Source organism: Balaenoptera musculus, chromosome 3, assembly GCF_009873245.2.
Source record: "Balaenoptera musculus isolate JJ_BM4_2016_0621 chromosome 3, mBalMus1.pri.v3, whole genome shotgun sequence".
NCBI lineage: Eukaryota > Metazoa > Chordata > Mammalia > Artiodactyla > Balaenopteridae > Balaenoptera > Balaenoptera musculus.
In genome coordinates this window covers 124,564,142-124,584,914 of record NC_045787.1, presented here as the reverse complement: position 1 = coordinate 124,584,914, position 20,773 = coordinate 124,564,142, and the positions used below count along the sequence as shown (strand labels likewise).

At 44.5% G+C, this 20,773-nt stretch overlaps 1 protein-coding gene and 1 long non-coding RNA gene across 8 annotated transcripts in view; one reads left to right on the top strand and one right to left on the bottom strand.

Moving 5' to 3' along the window:
• Positions 1 to 20,773, bottom strand: part of ABLIM3 (actin binding LIM protein family member 3) — a 146,738-nt gene that overhangs the window by 2,649 nt on the left and 123,316 nt on the right. For all 7 annotated transcript variants that reach the window (XM_036848833.1, XM_036848835.1, XM_036848836.1 and 4 more), the window contains 6 exons: positions 9,206 to 9,353; positions 7,936 to 7,965; positions 7,326 to 7,384; positions 5,622 to 5,682; positions 4,912 to 4,919; positions 4,293 to 4,373 (listed from right to left, as the gene is read on the bottom strand). In XM_036848833.1, the coding sequence (XP_036704728.1) occupies positions 4,293 to 4,373; positions 4,912 to 4,919; positions 5,622 to 5,682; positions 7,326 to 7,384; positions 7,936 to 7,965; positions 9,206 to 9,353 (387 nt within the window). The remainder of the gene's footprint in view (positions 1 to 4,292; positions 4,374 to 4,911; positions 4,920 to 5,621; positions 5,683 to 7,325; positions 7,385 to 7,935; positions 7,966 to 9,205; positions 9,354 to 20,773) is intronic.
• LOC118893360 overlaps positions 1 to 20,773 on the top strand; it is a 130,464-nt gene that overhangs the window by 108,061 nt on the left and 1,630 nt on the right. The window contains exons 8-10 of the long non-coding RNA XR_005019459.1: positions 4,046 to 4,153; positions 10,306 to 10,452; positions 19,619 to 19,684. This is a non-coding gene — a long non-coding RNA (uncharacterized LOC118893360). The remainder of the gene's footprint in view (positions 1 to 4,045; positions 4,154 to 10,305; positions 10,453 to 19,618; positions 19,685 to 20,773) is intronic.

The window sequence follows — 20,773 nt, the reverse complement described above, 5'->3', positions numbered from 1 at the left end:
TATTTGAAAACAAGTATGCCATATAATGAAACATTGTTCTGCATGCCTTGGCAGGTTTTTAAACCCCTTTCTGCCTGCCCTCTCTCCTGCCCCTTCCCATCAGCCTTGAAAGTTGATACATTATCCTAAGCTTTTAGAGTTAGAAATATATGGCACTTAAAATGTGGCAAAATGTGAAAAATTGGTACATTTAGGTGAAGGGTAGATGGATACTCATCTTACAATTCTTGCAACTTTTCTGGAGGTCTGAAATTTTATTTTTCAAAATAAAATTTACAATTATGTTTAAAGATAGAAATAGATGGCATATATCCTGCCTGTAAACTTCCTGCATTCACTTGCTGTTGGTAGCAATTATATTAGCTAATTGAGTATTGAAGGAGATTGAATGAGAATCATGTATACAGCCACATAACAATTAGACAATTCTCTGGCCTGTTGTCCCTGTGAATTAATGTTTTTGCCACATTTCCAGAACTTTAGGTAAAAGTAACTTTGATACTTTTGTTAGATATCATTGGCTGCCGAGGACTCTGAGTTGATTTTTTAGTACTTAATATTTAACACTACCACCAATTCCTTGTATTGCATTTATATTATGCTCAGTAGTTCATAAATGTACATTCACCCTCATTTTTCTCCTTTAATTCTTCTGACCTGATTTTCTTCTGAAAACCAGGAATTATTTCTACCCAACTGAAAGATGAGAAAAGCAAAAGTCAGAGAATTAAAATGACTTGCCCAAGAGGGAGGTTAGGGGAGGAGACTAGGTAAATAGCAGAGCTGAGACCAAAGTCCAGGGCTTCTGATTCCAAATGCAGTGTACTCTCACTGCCCCTCTTGGTCAATCCCATTAAGAATTTCATAAATATGTCTTTCTTTTATGAAAAATTTCCAAAGTACACAAAAGAGAGAAAATAGCACAGTGCACACCCATGCCCATCATCCAGATTCAAAGAGTTTTACCACATTTGCTTCATCGGTTTCCTTTGCTGAAGTGTCTTAAAGCAAACCTTAGACACTGTCTGTTCACTCCTACATACAGCAGTTTGCATCTCAAAACATACTGGGTATTTTCTTACATAACCACAACAGCATGGGCAAGGAAAAAATGACAATAATTCCACAGAATTACCTAATACCTGACTACAATAAAATTCCCCTAATTGTCTCAAAGTGTTTTTTTATAGTTGGTTTGTTTGAATAAGGATTCAAACAGCATCCACACATCACATTTGGTTGTTAGACTCCAGCAGTCTAGACAGTGCCTGTCTTCTTTTGTTCATGCTATTGACTCGCCCAAATCTGTTTTACTTTCACTTGAGTGCTGAAAAATATGTGGATATGAGAGCATTCTCCGCTCCTTCCATAGTAAAGACTGAGGGGAACTGTCTCGTTTGTTCTTTTTGTTGTTGTTGTTGTTGTTAGAGAGTGATGGTTACTGTTGATTCTCTAGCTGGCTTTCTCCACTGTGTTTAAAAATCTTTTTTTTTTTTTTTTTTTTTAAATAAGACTCAATATAAAGGAATGGCAGACTAAACTACTCAAGTAAACACTGTAGGGCACACTGAAGGAGTCTGAGGCTTTTCTTCTCTCCTCCTGTTAAGGGCCACGTGGCGCCTCCTTTCTCCTCTGAGTTCTCAGAGCACACAATGGCAGCCCTGTCCATTTGACATTCACCGCAGATTTTAAAGCATAAAGGTTAAGTGCATGGGCTTTACAGCCAGGCAGATATGAGTGTGTGACCTTGGACATGATAACCTCACTGAGCCTCAATGTCCTCTTCTGAGAGTGGCAGCATCGCAGTACCTACCTCACGGATATTGTGAGGGTGACTGAGCTGATGCGGGTCACGTGCTTGGCACAGTGGCTGGCACTCAGTCACTGGCACTCTCATTACTGCAGTGATCTCTTCATGTGTCTGTCACATAGCATGGCCTGGTCTCCGTTTCCTTTGATTTCATCTCCTCCTCATCCTCTCTTCTGGGCTCACGTGGCCCCAGCCACACTCACCTCCTGCCGTCCCCCAGCACACCAGACTCAACTCCTGCATCAGGGCCTTGGCAGCGGCTGTTCCCTTGGCCCAGAATGCTTTTCCTTCCTATATAAGCATGGCTAACTCCCTCACCTACTTGAAGTCTTTGCTCAGATGTCATGTTTTCAATGAGATCTACTCTGACCACCCTATTGAAAACTGCAACTCACCCCTCCAACTCCCAATCCCCCCTCACTCTGTTCTCCTCTTACCCTTTCCCTCAGCCCGGTTGCCTCCCAACATACTATAGCCTTTATTTATTACTTCTGTCATTTACTGTCTGTCTCCTCACATGAGAACGCCAGCTCCAAGAGGGCAGGGGTGCTTGTTTTGTTCACTGATATGTTGTAGGCACCTAGAACAGTACCTGGTGTATATAATAGGTTTCAATAAATATTTATTGAGTGAACAAGTACCTATACTCTGAGCCCCTTGAGGAGAGAGTCAGGGGTTTCCTTCTTCCGTGCCCTGCCTGAACTGCTGCAGACGGCTAGGGCAGTGTCTCTAGCCCAGTGGTCTCAGCTCAGGCTATATATTAGACATCCCTGGGAGCCTCTGAAAAATACTGGTGCCTGAGCTCCTTCCCCAGATTGTGATTTAATTGGACTCAGATGGGGCCCTGTATTGGTATTTTAAAAAAGCTCCCTAAGTGATTCTGATGCTTAGAGAAGGTTGTGTTTTCCTGGTCTGAGCTTCTGGGTGTCCTGGAGGATGTAGGAGAGCAGTTGGTCCTCCATTACGAACCAGGTTCGTGAACATTTCCATCCCTAAGTGCTGGCTCCAGTGAGCTGCCGTGGGAGCTGTCCCCTTCAGCACCGGCAGACACTCGCTGCTAGACAGTGAAAGGAAGCCCTTGTTATAAATGTGGGGAGAATCATCTGCTTCCTTCCCTGCTACCCCAGCATGCTAGAGCTGAAAGGACTCACAGAGCTTCCTGGCCCACTCACATCCCCCTCCTACGGCTCCAACCCTCTACTCTGGGCAAATTCATCAGCCGTCAGGTCAGGGGTGGTCCCAAGAAGTGCTGAGCCTCCTCTCTTACAAGCCTGCATTCAATTCCACAGACATCTCCTGACACCTCCCCTAGTCAGGCCCTGTGGTAGATGACAGACAATGTGTCAGGCAGAGGTAATGGATGGCTTGATGATCTGATACAAAGGAGAAAGAGAGGTATTGGATCTGTGCTCTGGACACAGGGCTGGGGAGGCTGGAGGAAGAGGTTAGCGCCACATCCTGAAGAAGGCTTGGGGGAGGCTTTGGGGCACAGGCATCACTAGAATGGGGCCCTGATGAGTGAGGAGGCTGGCAAGATGGAAAGGGTGTTCCAGGGAGAGGCAGGGAGAGGCACTGGGGTGAAAAGGGCAGCGTGTGCTCCTGGAACTAATGTAACCAGGGACCGGGACTCCATGCCAAGTGGACCGGATGGCTTGAGAGCCCAGTGCCACGGTCAGGCCACGTCTGCGCCTTATTTATGCTGTTGCCACTGCTCATGTTGCTCTCCTGCCTCTCCATCCATCTAAACCTGCCCACCTCCAAAGTCCATCCAAACCCTTCCTCTTCCTGGAAGCCTGTGTCACCCCACCCAGCCTTAGTGGTCTTCTCTGAGTAACAGCAATGACACACTTAGGAAGAATTTTCTACTCAGTACACTGCCAGGTTCTGTGTGAAGGGCTCTATGTGTATTGTCTCATGTATGTCATTTGGCAACCTGAGGGAAGCATGACAACCACCCCACTTTACAGAGGAGAAAACTACGGTTTGGAGAGGTTGTCATGTGGCCAAGCTGTCCAGTTAGGCATGGCAGCATCAGGCTTGGAACCTAGGGAGTCTCGCTTGAGACTTGCTTATATGTTTACCCTCCGCACAGAGCTCTCCCCCACCCTTCCCCGTCACAGGCACTGGTCTTCTATACAATCCTGCACAACACCAGTGCTGTGTTTCTTCTTATCGCACAGACTGCAGGCTCTTGGAGGGCAGGAACCAAATCCAGCTCTTCTCTTATGTCTGCAGAAGCATCAGCCCCAGCTGGAGACGTGCTGTAGCTGTGCACCACAGATGCTAACTGAATTGAGGAGGCTGCATGGAACAGCAAGGAACAGCCTTGCGCTAAGGAACCAGGTTGGAGTCTCTGCTTTTTTAACCAGCTGTGTGACCTTTACGCCATTCATTCTGCCTGCTCCTCCCAAGCTGGGTTAGACCAGGCAATTTCTGGAATCACTTCAAACCCAAAGGCTCCTGCTCAGTTTTCTATACATACCTCTAAACGCGTCCGATCCACATCCTTGGGCAGTCGGTTTCTGCCTCTTGTGGTCACCAGGAGCAGTTCATAAGGGTAGATCTAAGAAGAGAGGAGGGGGGATATTTGTAGGTTGGGTCAGGGTGGTGGGCTTGTCCCTTCAGACATATTTTGTGTCTGGCTGGGGCTCCCTCCTCTGTCCAGAAAGAGCCAGAGATTAAAGTCTGGAGGAAGGGCTGAGTATGTCCTCTTTGGGGTTTCCCGGCAGCCTCAAGGCACCTTCTCCCAAAAGGCAAGGCCCTGGAGTCCTTGAATACTGCCAGGGATGAGCTTGGTTGCATTTGGCCTTAATGTGAGCACAAGGGCTCCTGAGTGTAAATGTCTCATATCTGTGATTGGCAAGCCTCTAGAGAGTCTCCGAGGCCCGGGGGAACTGTCTGGTTTCAGGAGGCAAGAGATGTAGGGCAGGATTCAGGGAAACTGGGCCAAGGAGGGACTGGAAATGCTAGTCTTGAGAGGACCCTTGGGGTTATTTATCGATGTTCCCTTCCCGGCATAGACAGTGCTGTCATCTTCCTGCTGGTCCCCAGTGTAGCAACATGCAGGGTCCTGGAGACCCCCAGGGTCTGTGTATCTTTACCTTGTACTCTGTAGAGAGAAAAGAGACACACACAAAGTAAAAACCATCAGTCTTTGTTTTGCATCACTACACTGGCCTCTGTCATAGAGACCCTGTCCTTATTGAATTCATCCCAAATCAAGGCTGGTTTGAACACAATGGTGAAAGGGGTTGGGCTGATCCAGAGATAGGTTTTTAGGGGGAAAATGACTTTTGAGACATTTAGAATAGAAATAAGAAGAGTCTGGGACCATGAAGCACATGGGTGAGATCCTTCATCTTCTGGGGGGAACCCTCCAGGGTTTGCTGTGGGCCTGCCTTCCTGCCTGAGCCTGCTTGTAGGAGCTGGAAGAGGCTGGTGGGAGAGCATCACGGGAAGAGAGCATGAGGCTCATGGAATTTTTTCTGGGAACAATGTGCATTTGGCTCTGAGTATTTCCCTCCACCCGGGGCTGGCAGGCAACTCTAGCTCAGCAGTACGGGGAGAATAGCAAGCACTCTGTGATGGCTCTGGGAATCCAGATGGGACAGATGGCCTGGAGATCACCCAAGGCCCGGGACTTGAGAGGATGAGAGAAGAGCAGGGGAAAAGAGAGGGAATGGGAAGTGAAAGGGAACTCGGGGTTTGCACAGAGCCCAGCGTGGGACCAGAATCGTTTGTCAAACGGGCTATTATGAGCAGTGCATTATAATGAGGTCCCTGTGAAGTCCCAGGAGAGGCCGGCACTCACCTCGCATGCCCCAGTTGACAGCGTTCATGCTGTCGTAATGGAATAGGTCTGCGCTGGGTGTCTGCAGGGGAGACAGAACCAGGGCTGGCCTGAGGCAGGCTCACCTCTGCCTCCCTGAAGTACTCACCCATCTCCAGAAAATGCACTGGGGCTGGTGGGACACAGGGCCCTCTCAGAAGCCTCGGTCTCAAGGTGGAGTGATTTACTTCACTGCCATATGCCTAGTGCCTAGGCCTGGCACATAGTAGGCACTCAGTAAATATTCATTTATTAGTGAATTATAGCTCATGCTTTCTTTCATTACTCAAATATTTTCTCTATGAGATCTGCCCTGACAACTCTATCTAAAATTGCAAATCGCCCCTTCCCCAACTCCCAACCTCCCTCATCCTGCTCAATTTCCCCCTTTTTTTCCATAGCACTTACTACCTTCTACATTGTGTATAAGGTGACTTGTGTACTATTTACTACTTGCTTTCTAGTTCTCCCTATAAGAATATAAGCTCCAAGGGCAGGGGTCTTTGTTTTGTTCGGTCACTGAGGTATTCTGAGCACTCAGAGCAGTGCCTGGCATACATAAAAGGCTTTCAGTAAACATCTATCTGTTCATGAACAAATGTCTAGGCTTTGGGCGTGTTGAGGACAGGGTCTGTCTCTTTCCCGCTTGGAGCGGGTGGGGCCCCAACACCAGCCGTGGCTCTACTATGGACCTCTGATCCCTTTTGTGTGCTTAACCCTAAAATTGTCTCTTAACAAGTCTACCACTTCTGTCCCTCTGCAGTCTCTTCTCTACACAAGAGGGATCCCATTAAAAATCTGAGTTGGATGGTGCAGCACACCTACCGGAACCCTTCTGAGTCCTTACCAGCACGCAGGGCCCTAATGACATCTCCGTCTGGCTTCATCTCCACGCTCACTCCATCCCAGCCACGCATCCTCCCCACCCAGGGACTCTGACACTGTGCTTCCCTCTATTAGGGTGGCTCTTGCTGGTCTTGGAGAGGTGAGGTCCCTCCCTGCACTCAGGCCTTTGTTTAAATTCACTCTCTGACCTTCTCTCTCTTTCCCTCCTTGCTTTGTCTTCCATCTGAGCACTTATGACTGCTGACTTCAAGTCACTTAGTAGGTGCTCAGTAAATAAATGTCTATCTCAGTGTCCTTGCCCTTTCCCCCATCACTTGTCTAGTCACAGAGCCTCTCCTTTTGCCAACAAGACGTATTTTTCATCCCCTTTTTAGTCCTTAAACCACCTCACAGCTTCCATGAAGGTTTTACGCCACAGGACATCTAGGAGCTCAGAAGGCTCCAAGCCACAATGGGTGAGTGGAACCCAGCAGTCAGGTGTGGGCTGTCAGGGGCAGCTGGCCCAGGCTCGAATCCTGGCTCAGCACTTACTAGGAATGAGAGCTCAAGCAGGTCAGTGAGCCCCTCTGTGCCCCCATCTTCATCCGCAAGATAAGAGTTATTAAAAATAGTAACTACCTTGCAGGGTTATAATGAGTGAGTGCTTGTAAAGTGCTCAGCATGGAGTAATTGTGCCATAAATACTAGGTGCTCCCAGCCCCTCTCATAGGAGGCTCTTTTGTTAATGCACCTCTAGCCCCAAGGCCTCTGTCCAGGTTTCACCCGTAAGTCATCACTCCTGAGCTAACACAGGAATTGTGAACCTCTTGGGGATAATGTCCCTGGAACAGCCTCTCTTACCCTGTGCAGCCCGTTTCTTCTGTAGGCAGGCAGGGAGGCAGATTTGGAGATGAGGGGGTCTGAAAAGAAGGAGCCAAGACAATTACCAGGAGCCCCAAGCCAGGGTTTCCTCTCCCTGAGGTCATCTGGCTGCAAATGGCCAATGTTACTCATGGGAAGGGGGACAGACAGGGACCACTAGCTCCTTCCACTGCTCTCCAGGCTTACAACTAACAATCTTAGGGGTGCCTCAGCCTGGCAGAATTCTAGGCCCACCCCAGGTACCCACTCACAGAGTCTTCTGGTGTTAACCTGCACACATCTATCCTCCTGTGATGGACCCATGTGTCCTGGAATTGGAGTCGAGCTGGAGCTCAGACAGGCAGGCTCCCACATGGGTGGAAGAGGTGTGTGCTCTTTCTTTCTCTCTGAGAGCTGCTGGGCATGGCAACACTGGTTCCAGAACCAAAGACCCACTATCTGACAAACACATGGGGTGGACTACTTCAGATGGGGACTGTGCTGGGACATCCACGTTGTATGGTCATCACAACTAAGGGGGACCCGCTGCTGACTCAGCTCTGGCCCTCACAGAACATGATGGGCTGAAGGAAGGGCAGGCAGAACATACCGCTGTCAGCCAGGTAGTGGGACCGAGGGGCTGCAAGAGAGGGAAGCCAGAGATCAGCGTTCATGGAGACAGACAGAAATGGCTCCCATACCTGGGCCACCCTGGCCGGCGGGGAGGAGGGCCCTCCTTCAGTACCTCCTTTCCCACTGGTCAGTTTCTAACTGTTGCACCTGCACCCTATTCTCCCTCCCGCACCCAGCTTGTAGCCCAGCACCTGGCACAGTGCAGGTGCTCTGTGATATCTGTTGCACAAATGCCATTGAATGGAGCTGAATTTTGAGCAGCACTGGTGCAGTGTACAGAGCCAGGGGTTGAAAACAGTGCCTCTCAGTGGTGAAACAGGGAAACGGCCCATCAGTTCATCCTGGCTTGGCCATTAATAGATACCCAATTTCAGATAAGTAAATCATGCTTCGTTTTCTTATCTGTAAAATGGGAGGGATAGTGTCTCCTTTATTAGGGTTATTGTGAAGAATATAGGACACAATATAGTAAGGTGCTTAGCACAGTGCCTGACAGATACAAACCCTCAATAAAACTGGCTTTATCATCACCACCACCACCACCACTGTCATCTTTGAGCTCACCTAGAATCAAGGTGCAGTACAGCAAAGAGGGAAAAGCTTATGGCCTTGAAGTCACTCTATGCTGGGCCTGATCCTGGCTCAGTCACTTACTGGCTTTCTGACCTTGGGCAAGAGGGTTAACCTCAGGTCTCTCATCTATAAAGTGGGTGATAATAATCCCTCTACATTGTGGGTCTTTGTGAGGACCAAGGGTGATAATGTATCTATAAATGTCCAACACACAGGATTGTAATAAATGGTACCTTTTATTATCCATCAAGTATTGACCTGAGATAGGACTTCCTGGCAGGACTGAATCCCGCAGGGGTAAGTAAGAGAGGAGGCAGGAAGAGGATGTGTGAGTCTAGGAACAGGGAGGAGCTTACAGTGAAAGACTCTCAGGGCAAAGTGCTTGAACCAAGCCTCTGCTTGTATACCTCCAGTGATGGGAGGCTTGCTACCTTAAGAGGCATCCCCTTTTATCTTCAGACTATTAGAAGAGTCTTTTCTTTACATGGAAACTGATTGGAAGTCATGGCTTCAGATGATCCAAAGAAGCAGAAGTGACAGCTCAGGACAGAGCATGGTCTTATTTAGTCTGTATTCTAGACCCTGGTGAGGCCATAAAAGGTTAGATTCACTAATGGAAGAACTGATGGGGAAGAAAGTGCCCCCACCCCGGCAGGTTACAGGGCAGTGCTTACAGCCATTTAGGGACATATCATAGCCAGCTGTGTGCAGGGCCTCTCGGCTGCTGGTGGAGCTCCGGGGTGGGGTCCAGGGATCCACGTAGGAACTGGACCGGGCCTTCATCTCTTCCTTCAGAATTAGTCGGCCAATTCCACTCTGGAGCTGGGGGTGGGGGAGGAACAAGATGAAGTTAGAAGGAAGCAAAGAACACTGAGATGGAACAGGCTTAGGAAAGGCTGAGGGACCAGATGCTCTATAGTGAACCTCTGGCATTTTTTTGCCTTTTCAGTGTCCCTCTTTCCTTGCAGCACCCATATTTTCCTTTGTGGGACTTCATTTCTCTTCCACAAGTAGTCCTGTGGTCAGGGTGGGGCTCTGGTGGTACGTACCGGAGCCCATATACAATATGTGGGCTTTTGTGTGTGGCCTCTTTCACTAAGCATAATGTTTTCAAGGTTCATACACATTGTAGCATGTATTAGCACTTCATTCCTTTTTATAGCTGAATAATAGTCTGTCATATGGATATGCCACATTTTGTTTATTCATTTGTGAGTTGATGGACATTTGAGCTGCTTCCATCTTTCAGCTCTTGTGAGTAGTACTGTTAGGAACCTGTGTGTACACGTATTCGTTTGAGTACCAGTTTTCAGTTCTTCTGGGTATATACCTAGGAGTGGAACTGATGGGTCTGTGAACAAAGAATGTCACCTAACGGGTCAGTAAACAAAGGATGTTGCAGCCATCCAGCCAACAACCCCTGCAGCCACCACCAACGGTATACCCCGAGAGGATTCAGAATGGAGTAAAACAGGATACTGGCCCTAGATAGTTAAGGTGCATATCAAAGGAATGATTTCAATGCATCTTCCCATACACAGAAAAGGGCTAATAAATTCATTAACGTGAGATGTCTGTTTTTTTCTTTAATTAGAATCTTTTGACGTTTGACTATCTGCTTTGTTTTGTTTTGTTTGTTTTTGCAAAAATTCCTTTATATCCTGGTTCCTCCCTTACCTCTTCAGAACTGTCCCTCAGAGGTATCTGAGAGGCTGTCTCCCGGGCTTAGGTCCTTAGTATGTCTGCTGAATAAAACATAATTCTCAACTTATAGGTTATGCAGTCAACAGTTTTGACAGCTACAAAGGGACCCAGGGCAGACTTTTCTCCTTTGCCTGAACTCTCCAAGGAGCCAGAGCCTAGGTACCAGCAGAGGATTCTTGGGCCCATCTGCCACCTCAGAGAGTCCAGATGAATTTGGGTGAGTCTCTCCTGATTCTCAGATCTCCTGTTATTGGCTGATGATCCTAAGTTTTATTCAGTGATATTAAACTCCTCACTGGAAGAGTAGTAGGTTATCCTTGAAACTTAGTTTCAAGAAGAGGTACCTGGGTTATGCTCAGTTGAAAGACACTGGGAAGATTTTGCTCAGTTGAAAGACACTGAGTAAGGCTGGACTGGGTAATTAGGTGGAAGACTGGCCTGTCGTTTTTCCTTGAATTGGCTACTTTAATAGAGTTTGTCAAAATAAAAGTGAAGATATCTCATGAGAGCTTTCAGCTCAGAAGGAACAGCACCTCGTGGCTGGCAACAGCTTCCTCAGGCAACTGAGAAACCTGCGGGAGTGGTAGAGGCAAGTCCTCATACTGTGCAGCTGTCTCTATAGGGAAACCCACTCTTTTTAATTAAAAACTTGCCTGCCAGGGACATGCATAAGGGCTGGCCACTCCATAATCCGAGTACCCATGGTAGTTGTAGGCTACTGAAGGGAGAAACCAAGACTCATAAGAGGGCTAAAATGAATCTAGGGTAAAATCTAGAGGAGTTAAGCTCACAACAGCACATTGGCTTACCACACGATCATCACTAGCGATTTTATCTCCACAAACTGACTCTGGAGTGGGGAACAAAGCTTTCAAAACAAAAAGAAAAAGGAACGACAGATTGCCAGCTTCTAACTAACCCCCCAGCCAGATATATGTACAACACTTATACTTACAAGTACTTACTTAATTGGGAATTAAAGGAAATCTCGCCCTGAAATTGACTAAGATGGGGCTCTTCTATTGCATACACAGTTAAGTTAGAGAAAGCCTGCTTGATAAAACATCTTTTCAGAATTCTGACCTTAAAGAAACAAAAGCCCTTCTAGGGGGAACTTGCATTTCTCTCCCTGTGTCTTTGAGATGTAAATGTTCTACCTGATTTTCTTAGGCATTTTGTGTGTGTGTATGTGTATATGTCTCTTTCTGTGTTTTGAGTACTTGGTCTTTGCCACCTGGAAGGTACTCATATGGTATACAACTCGGCAGCCAACTGAATAGACTGGGATTCTGAGCAGTCTTTTGTCTGACTGTGCCAACTCTCAGGGGCTTTTGCCGTCTTAACCTTCGTTGCATCGGCCTGTGTAATGAAGGCCTTTACTTTCTTAGGCTGTTTTGGGGAGTAAACTTTCTAGATCTTGTGAAGGCTACATCTTCACACTCTGTTGTGGGGACTTCTCTGGTGTCTTATTGGTTTGCATCAGTAAGATACATCTTGTTAATGGCCAGATGATGGATCCTTTATATTGGAGAAACTTCTAAATTGGTAAATTTTAAGAGCTGTGTTACTGGTACTTATAAAAAAAAACTTAGAAGGTGGAAAACATATACATGGTTAACCTAAGAACTCCCTTAATTGAAAACAACAAGAACAAAAAACTGGTTTGGGAAGCCTTATTTGTGGTCTCTGCTTCCCCTCAGTGAGTCTTACAGATGCTAATAAAAACATTAGGATAATTAATGTTAATTAGGTTGATTAACAGGGAAGTAAACTGAAGAGAAAGTTTAGAGACTTCTTCCCAAAAAGGTGGAAATTTTAAAGGGACTTATCCCAAAAGGATAAAGAAATCTTTAGATGATTATTTAAAAATGGGATAAATAAAACAGATGTTAATGGGATTAAAACAAAGGTTTGATACAACACTATGTAAGGTTGGATGGAACAAAGGGGCCCCCTATAGGTCCCCAACATTAAAGGGCCCCAAACAAGTCCACTCTATTTACCCCACTTAAAAATATATATATATTTAGGGACTTCCCTGGTGGTCCAGTGGGTAAGACTCCGTGTTCCCAATGCAGGGGGCCCAGGTTCTATCCCTGGTTGGGGAACTAGATCCCACATGCATGCCACAACTAAGAGTCGGTGTGCTGCAACTAAGAAGCCCACATGCCACAACTAAAACCCAGCGCAGGCAAAATAAGTAAATAAATATTTAAAAATATACATATATATTTACATGGCTGGAAGTAAATTACACTGAGATACCTGGCCAACAATTACTTGGGGCAACAGTTAGGCCGATTAATCAAGTAAAGGATTGACAAAAGGGCCTGAGTCCCTTGGCTCAACCCCTCACTGGGGACCCCAGAGCCTTTTATTAAAAATAGATAAAAGAGTAAGAGGATAAAAAGAAAGGAAAGCTTCTAGGACTCCTTGAAAGACCAAGGCTTGATGATTGGGTCCTACTGGAAGATAAAGGTAAAGGTATAAAAGTTGATAGAATTGAGATGAAAGTTTATAAAAATTGGTATACCTAAATGGGCTTTATATAAGATGGTTATTTCTCTTTTGTTTAATTATATTGTGTGATATACATGTTTCACTGGGGAATGCTTCATAAGACAGGGCGTATGAATCTGCCCCTCAGGAAATATTATTAAACATACAAAAGGAAACCAGTAGGGTTACCTGAGCCTGTATAATATAATGTAAAAACTGGGAGCAATATTCGGGGGCTAATAAAAATAATAATAGAGATTTTGCTCTGGGTCTCACCTGTGCACTCAGAAAAAGGGCCTTTGTTGAATGCCTTATGCAAGCTTTTGAAAGCATGATAAATTAAACCCTAAAATTCTAGAACATAGAACTCTTGAATTTTGGCTTAGAAATCTTCTCACTGATATAAAACAAATTAAACAAAGTACAGTTGGGCAAATCAATCTTTTAATATCATTTAGGCAGCAGACCAGTTTTTTTGAGAATTAAAAGCAACTGTCTTTGTTTTGCAAATCTCTACAAATAAGAAATGTAAATACAGCCCACATTGATCTGAGACTGAGCCTAATTAGCTCAATCAGGTAAAACCTGAAACCAAGGAGAAAAAAAAAAAGCAAAAAAGTCCTTTTAAACTCAAACTGCTGGGAAGGCTCCCTCACCCCAAATCTAATTCATAGCCTCCTTAAGGGTTTATCAAGGATAAATACAAATCTTATAAGTCTTTTCCACAAATAGCAAAGCCTCAGTCATCTGAGCAAGCAAATTTAACTTATTCCAACTGTTAGTTATAAACTAGTAAGTTTATACTGTAATACCTGATTCATACCTAAGTTTTTAAGGTGAAGCTATGAGATCTCTAGTTAGGTCTGTTTATATGTCTGTGTACACATTATACGTATGAGATGTCTCTACCTCTGGAAAATACTGTCAAAATTAAATTTATAAAAGAGTTCCATTTAACTGACTTAAAAGTAAGTGCTTATAAATTAAATACTTCTAAACATAAAAGAAACTGGCCAGGATGAATTTCAGGTTCATGTATCTAGGAAATATTCAATATTAAATTAATATCTGGTATTAAAGCTAGCTTCAGCTTGCCGGTTTAATCAGTCAATATAGACATATCTTACTTGGTACACCTTCAGTGTACCAAGGTTCACTGAAGGTTGATAAGTTCATGTTATTTCTGTTTCAGAGTTTGTCAGCAAAAATATTAACTTTGTATGATGATATTTTCATAAATTATAAAGGAAAATAAGAGTTTTCAGGTGAACCCTTTAGGAATAATTATGCTTTGGGTATATTGATTTAAAACAGTTTCTCCAGATTTTTGGTAACTTAAAACTTTAGAGTTTTTCCTATTTATTTTTAATTTAATTTTTATTTTATATTGGAGTATAGGTGATTTACAATGTTGTGTTAGTTTCAAGTATACAGCTAAATGATTCAGTTATACATACATCTGTTCTTTTTCAGATTCTTTTCCCGAGAGGTTATTATAGAATATTGAGTAGATTCCCTGTGCTATACAGTAGATCGTTTTTGATTATCTGTTTTATATATAATAATGTGTATATGTTAATCCCAAACTCCTCATTTATCCCTCCCCCCGACCCCCCCACGTTTCCCCTTTGGTAACCTAAGTTTATTTTCGAAGGCTGTGAGTCTGTTTCTGTTTGGTAAATAAGTTCATTTGTATCATTTTTTGGGGTTCCACATGTAAGTGATATCATATGATATTTGTATTTCTGTCTGACTTACTTCACTTAGTATGATTATCTCTAGGTCCATCCATGTTGCTGCAAATGGCATTATTACATTTTTTTATGGCTAATATTCCATTGTAGATATGTACCACATCTTCATTATCCATTCCTATGTAGATGGACATTTAGGTTGCTTCCATGTCTTGGGTATCGTAAATAGTGCTGCAATGAAGATTGGGGTGCATGTATCTTTTCGAATTATGGTTTTCTCTGTATATATACCCAGGAGTGGGATTGCTGGATCATATGGTAGTTCTATTTTTAGTTTTTTAAGGAACCTCCATACTGTTCTCCATAACAGTTGTACCAATTTACATTCCCACCAACAGTGTACGAGGGTTCCCTTTTCTCCACATCCTCTCCAGCATTTATTGTTTGTAGACTTTTTGATGATGGCCATTCTGACTGGTGTGAGGTGATACCTCATGGTGGTTTTGATTTGCATTTCTCTGATAATTAGTGATGTTGAGCATCTTTTCATGTGCTTTTTGGCATCTGTATGTCTTCTTTGGAGAAATGTATATTTAGATCTTCTGCCCATATTTTGATTGCATTGTTTGTTTTTTTTGATATAGAGCTGCATGAGCTGTTCGTATATTTTGGAGATTAATCCCTTGTCAGCCACTTGGTTTGCAAATATTTTCTTCCATTGTGTGGGTTGTCTTTTCATTTTGTTTATGGTTTCCTTTGCTGTGCAAAAGCTTTTAAGTTTAATTAGGTTCCACTTGTTTATTTTTGTTTTCATGTTCATTACTCCACGTGTTTGTGTTTTTTACAGGATTTTTTCCTGTAATTGGTTTCTAGTCTCATAGTGTTGTAGTTAGAAAAGATGCTTGATATGATTTCAATTTTCTTAAATTTGCTGAGGCTTGATTTCTGGCCCAGGATATGATCTATCCTGGAGAATGTTCCATGTGCACTTGAGAAGAATGTATACTCTGCTGCTTTCGGATGGAATGTTCTATAAATATCAATTAAGTATCTGGTCTAATGTGTCATTTAAGGCTGTGTTTCCTTACTGATTTTCTGTCTGGATGAGCTGTCCATTGATGTAAGTGGAGTGTTAAAATTCCTATTATTTTGTTACTGTCAATTTCTCCTTTTATGCCTGTTAGCATTCGCCTTATATATTGAAGTGCTCCTATGTTGGGTGCATATATATTTTCAGTTATTATATCTTCCTCTTGGATTGATTCATTGATCATTATGTAGCATACTTCTTTGTCTCTTGCAACAGTCTTTATTTTAAAGTCTATTTCGTCTAATGTGAGTATCACGACTTCAGCTTTCTTTTGATTTCTATTTGTATGGAATACCTTTTTCCATCCCCTCACGTTCAGTCTGTATGTGTCCTGAGGGCTGAAGTGGGTCTCTTGTAGACATATATATATGGGTCTTGTTTTTGTATCAGTTTAGCCAGCCTGTGTCTTTTGGCTGGAGCATTTAATCCATTTACATTTAAGGTAACTACCGACATGTATGCTCTTACTGCCATTTTGTTAATTGTTTTGGTTTTTTTTTTTTTTAACATCTTTATTGGAGTATAATTTCTTTACAATGGTGTGTTAGTTTCTGCTTTATACCAAAGTGAATCAGCTATACATATACATATATCCCCATATCTCCTCCCTCTTGCGTCTCCCTCCCACCCTCCCTATCCCACCCCTCTAGGTGGTCACAAAGCACTGAGCTGATCTATCTGTGCTATGTGGCTGCTTTTGGGTTTGTTTTTGTAGGTCTTTTTTCTTCCCTTCCTCTTTTGTTCTCTTTTGTGATTTGATGACTCTCTTTAGTTTTGTGTTTGGATTCCTTTTCCATTTTTGTTTGTATATCTATTGTAGATTTTTGGTTTGCAGTTCCCATGAGGTTTTTTTTTGAAAGGAATTCCTTTATTTTTATTATTTATTTATTTATTTTTGGCTGTGTTGGGTCTTCGTTTCTGTGTGAGGGCTTTCTCTAGTTGTGGCAAGTGGGGGCCACTCTTCATCACAGTTCGGCGGCCTCTCTTCTTGCGAAGCACAAGCTCCAGACGCGCAGGCTCAGTAGTTGTGGCTCACGGGCCTAGTTGCTCCGCGGCATGTGAGATCTTCCCAGACCAGGGCTCGAACCCGTGTCCCCTGCATTGGCAGGCAGATTCTCAACCACTGCGCCACCAGGGAAGCCCTCCCATGAGGTTTTGATATAGCAGTCTATATACATATACAAGATTTTTTAAGTGGCTGGTCTCTTAATATGAAATGAATTTCCAATATCCTGCAGTTGTACTCTCCTCAAGATTGCTGGTTTTGATATCATATTTGTGTGTGGCTGATTTCCTACCTTTAGTGCATGTTTGCCTTTGTTGGTGAGTTTTCCCATTCATAAGTTGCTTGTTTCTAGTTGTGGCCTTTTCTTTTCTGCCTAGAAAAGTTCCTTTAGCATTTGTTGTAAAGCTGGTTTCATGGTGCTGAATTCTCTTAGCTTTTGCTTCTCTGTAAAGCTTTTGATTTCTCCATCAAATCTGAATGGGAGCCTTGCTGGGTAGCGTAATCTTGGTTATAGGTTTCCCCCTTTCATCACTTTAAATATATCATGCCACTCCCTTCTGGCCTGCAGAGTTTCTGCTGAAAAATCAGCTGTTAACCTTATGGGGATTCCCTTGTATGTTATTTGTTGCTTTTCCCTTGTTGTTTTTTCTATTTTCTCTTTGTCTTTAACTTTTGTCAGTTTGATTAATATGTGTCTCGGTGTGTTCCTCCTTGAGTTTATCCTGTATGGGACTCTCTGCACTTCCTGGACTTCACTGAGTGTTTCCTTTCCCATGTTAGGGAAGTTTTCAGTGATAATCTCTTCCAATATTTTCTCAGGCACTTTCTCTCTCTCTTTCCCTTCTGGGACCCCTATAATGCGAATGTTCGTGCATTTAATGTTGTCCCAGAGGTGTCTGAGACTATCCTCATTTCTTTTCATTCTTTTTTCTTTATTCTGTTCCACGGCAATGATTTCAACCACTCTCTCTTCCACTTATTCATTCTTCTGCCTCGTTTATTCTGCTACTGATTCCTTCTTGTGTGTTTTTCATTTCAGTTATTGTATTGTTCATCTCTGTTTCTTTGTTCTTTAGATCTTCTAGCTCTTTTTTAAACATTTCTTGTATTCTCAGTCTGTGCCTCCATTCTTTTTCTGAGATCTTGGATCATCTTTACTATCATTACTCTGAATTCTTTTTTCAGGTAGATTGCCTATCTCCACTTCACTTTGTTGTTCTTCTGGGTTTTTATCTTGTTCCTTTGTCTGGAACATATTTCTCTGCCGTCTCATTTTTTTCTAAATTTCTGTGTTTATGGTCTCCTTTCCACACGCTGCAGGATTGTATTTCCTCTTGCTTCTGGTGTCTGCCCCCTGGTGGGTGAGGTTGATCCAGGGGCTTGTGCAGGCTTCCTGGTGGGAGGGACTGGTGCCTGCCCACTGGTGGGTGGATCTGGGTCTTGTCCCTCTGGTGGGCAGGGCCATGTCAAGGCATATGTTTAGAGGTGGCTGTGAGCTCAGTACAACTTTAGGCAGCCTGTCTGTTGATTGGTGGGGCTGTGTCCCCTGCCCTGCTTGTTGTTTGGCCTGAGGTGTTCCAGCACTGGAGCCGACAGGCTGTTGGGTGGGGCCAGGTCTCGGTGCCAAAATTGCACCCTCCCTGAGAACTCATGCCAATCAATATTCCCTGGGGCCTTTGCCGCCAGTGTCCTTGCCCCCACAGTGAGCCACAGCTGACCTCCACCTTCCCTGGAGACCCTCCAAGATCCGCAAGTAGGTCTAGTCCAGGCTCCTGTGGAGTCACTGCTTTGTGCTGGGTCCCTCCAAGAGTGGAATCTGTTTCCCCTCGTCTGTGGAGCTCCTGCACTCAAGAACTGCTGGCCTTCAAAGCCAAATGCTCTGGGGGCTTCTCCTCCCGATGCCAGACCCTCAGGGTGGGGACCCTGACGTTGGGCTCAGAACTCTCACTCCTGTGGGAGAACCTCTGCAATACAATTATTTTCCAGTCTGTGGGTCACCCACCCAGCAGGCATGGGATTTGATTATATCGAAAAAGTGCCCCTCCTACCATCTCATTGTGGCCTCTTCTTTCTCTTTGGGTGTAAAATAGCTTTTCTGGTAGGTTCCAATCTTTTTTGTCAGTGGTTGTTCAGTCAGTTGTGATTTTGGTGTTTTTGTGAGATGTGGTGAGCTCAAGTCCTTCTACTCCACCATCTTGTCCAGAATCGAGGTGCTTTTAGTTTGGATGCTTTCTGCCTCTTTCCTTAGTGTGTGCTGGCCATTATTCCTTTCAAATGGTGTGTGGATGTGTGGCGGCCTGTGCACACTCCTGGTATGGCAGGAGCAGCAATCGGCGCCTACTCACGGGTCTCCCAGCAGCGGCAGTGGCCCGTGTGACCCCAGGCCAGTAGGGGCAGAGATCGTTGTCTGCTCCTGTGTCTCTTAGCAGCAGTGATGGCCCACGCACTCCCGGGACAGCAGGAACAGCGACTGGAGCTTGCTCACGGCCTGTGCGTGCTCCCCGGACATTGGGTGGAGTGATTGGTACCTGCTCGTGGGTCTCTTAATGGTGGCGGTGGCCCACACACTCCCGAAATAGCAGGAACAGTGCTTGGTGGCTGCTTGCGGGTCTTGTATTTGCGGTGGTGGCCCGCACACTCCTGCAACAGCAGGGACAGCACTTGGTGCCTGATCACGGTTCTCTTATTGGTGGCGGCTGCCCGTGCCTGCCTCTGGAGCCCATGATGGCAGTGGTGGCTTGCGCCTGCCCCTGGAGCTCACGTAGGTGGTGTCCTGTTGCCTGAGAACGTACGCACAGGGAAAGAATCTCCTATGGTGGCCCCACCCCTCTCCTTGCATGCCCCCCAGCAATGGTACCTTGCCTCTGTGGCGGGCCCAGGCTTCTTCCTAGTGCACCCTCAGTTGCCACACTCCACCCTCTTCAGGCTGTCTCTGTATAGCCAATCCTGGTCCTCTCCCTGGGTCTGACCTCCAAAGCCCAGGCTTCAGCACCCAGCCCCTGCCCATGCGGGTGGCCAAGGGTCTCAGGCTGGGGAGCACAGGGCGGCAGTACTGACCATCTGTGCAGGTCACTATCCGTTTTGCCTTCCACAGACTGGTTGCTGCACTCTCCTCCGAGGCTCTGAAGCTCCCCCTCTGTCCAGGCTGATCTCCCCACAGGTGAGCGAACCTCCCAGGACGTGGGAACCTTTCCTCTTTCACAGCTCCCTCCCTGCGGCGCAGGTCCTGTCCCGATTCCTTTCTGTCTTTCTTTTTCTTTTGTCTTATCTGGTTATGTGGAGGTTTTCTTGCCCTTTCAGAAGTCTGAGGCCAGTGTTTAGATTTTCTGTGCAAATTGTTCCACTTGTAGATGTATTTTTGATGTATCTGTGGGAAGAGGTGAGCTCCATGTCCTGTTCCTCTGCCATCCTGATTCCTCAGCCCTTGCTAAATTAATTTAAGTAATGGGAATCCACTGACTATCCAGGTCACTTCAAATAAGATAAAATACTCAAACATTATTTGCTAAACAGGTCTAAATTTACCTACTTTTGTCTCCTTACAAGAAGGAAACTAAAGATGTTTGGGTTTACTAGACACATCTCTTGTACCACATTGAGGAAAGAAATTATGCTATGAGAAGATGTATGTTTCTAGAGGTTAAGTGATATGCCAATCAGGAATGCTGGTATGACAAACAGTTCACAATTACTTGCTACTTGTCAGTTTTCACTAGAGATTAACGTTTTTAAGGGTTAAAATTATAATATGTAATTAAAGCTACTAAAGATAATAAGGGAAACATTTCAGTATGCAAGGAAAGTAGGGTGTGTTTTTTTCAGCAAAAGAAGGTATGAAGAATGGAAGTGCATTTTGTTAAGTGGAAAGAATGATTTTGTCCTAGAGCTGGTTGTTTCTGGATGGAAAAATAAGGGACAGACTAACAAGAATAGAGAAAGTTGTGGAAGGTTTGTAAAAAGGGAGCCCTGAAAAGGACTTTTGTACTGTGGTCAGGCTGGGATTGGATTAAATTTAATTAGGTAAGTGGTTATTACTATTAAAAGTAGGCTGGTGCAAGACTGGATTTGGTTCCTCTCTCTGTTAAGAGAACAAAGTTATCTTGAAATACTGCTTTTGAAAACAGATTATGTGAGATTCTTTTTCTGTAAGTCATCTGTATTTGTTTTTGAAATCTTTTGTCACTTTAAGTGAATAAGTATTGTTTCACAGTGACCTATGATCCTATTTGACCAAGTGTTTTGAAACTTT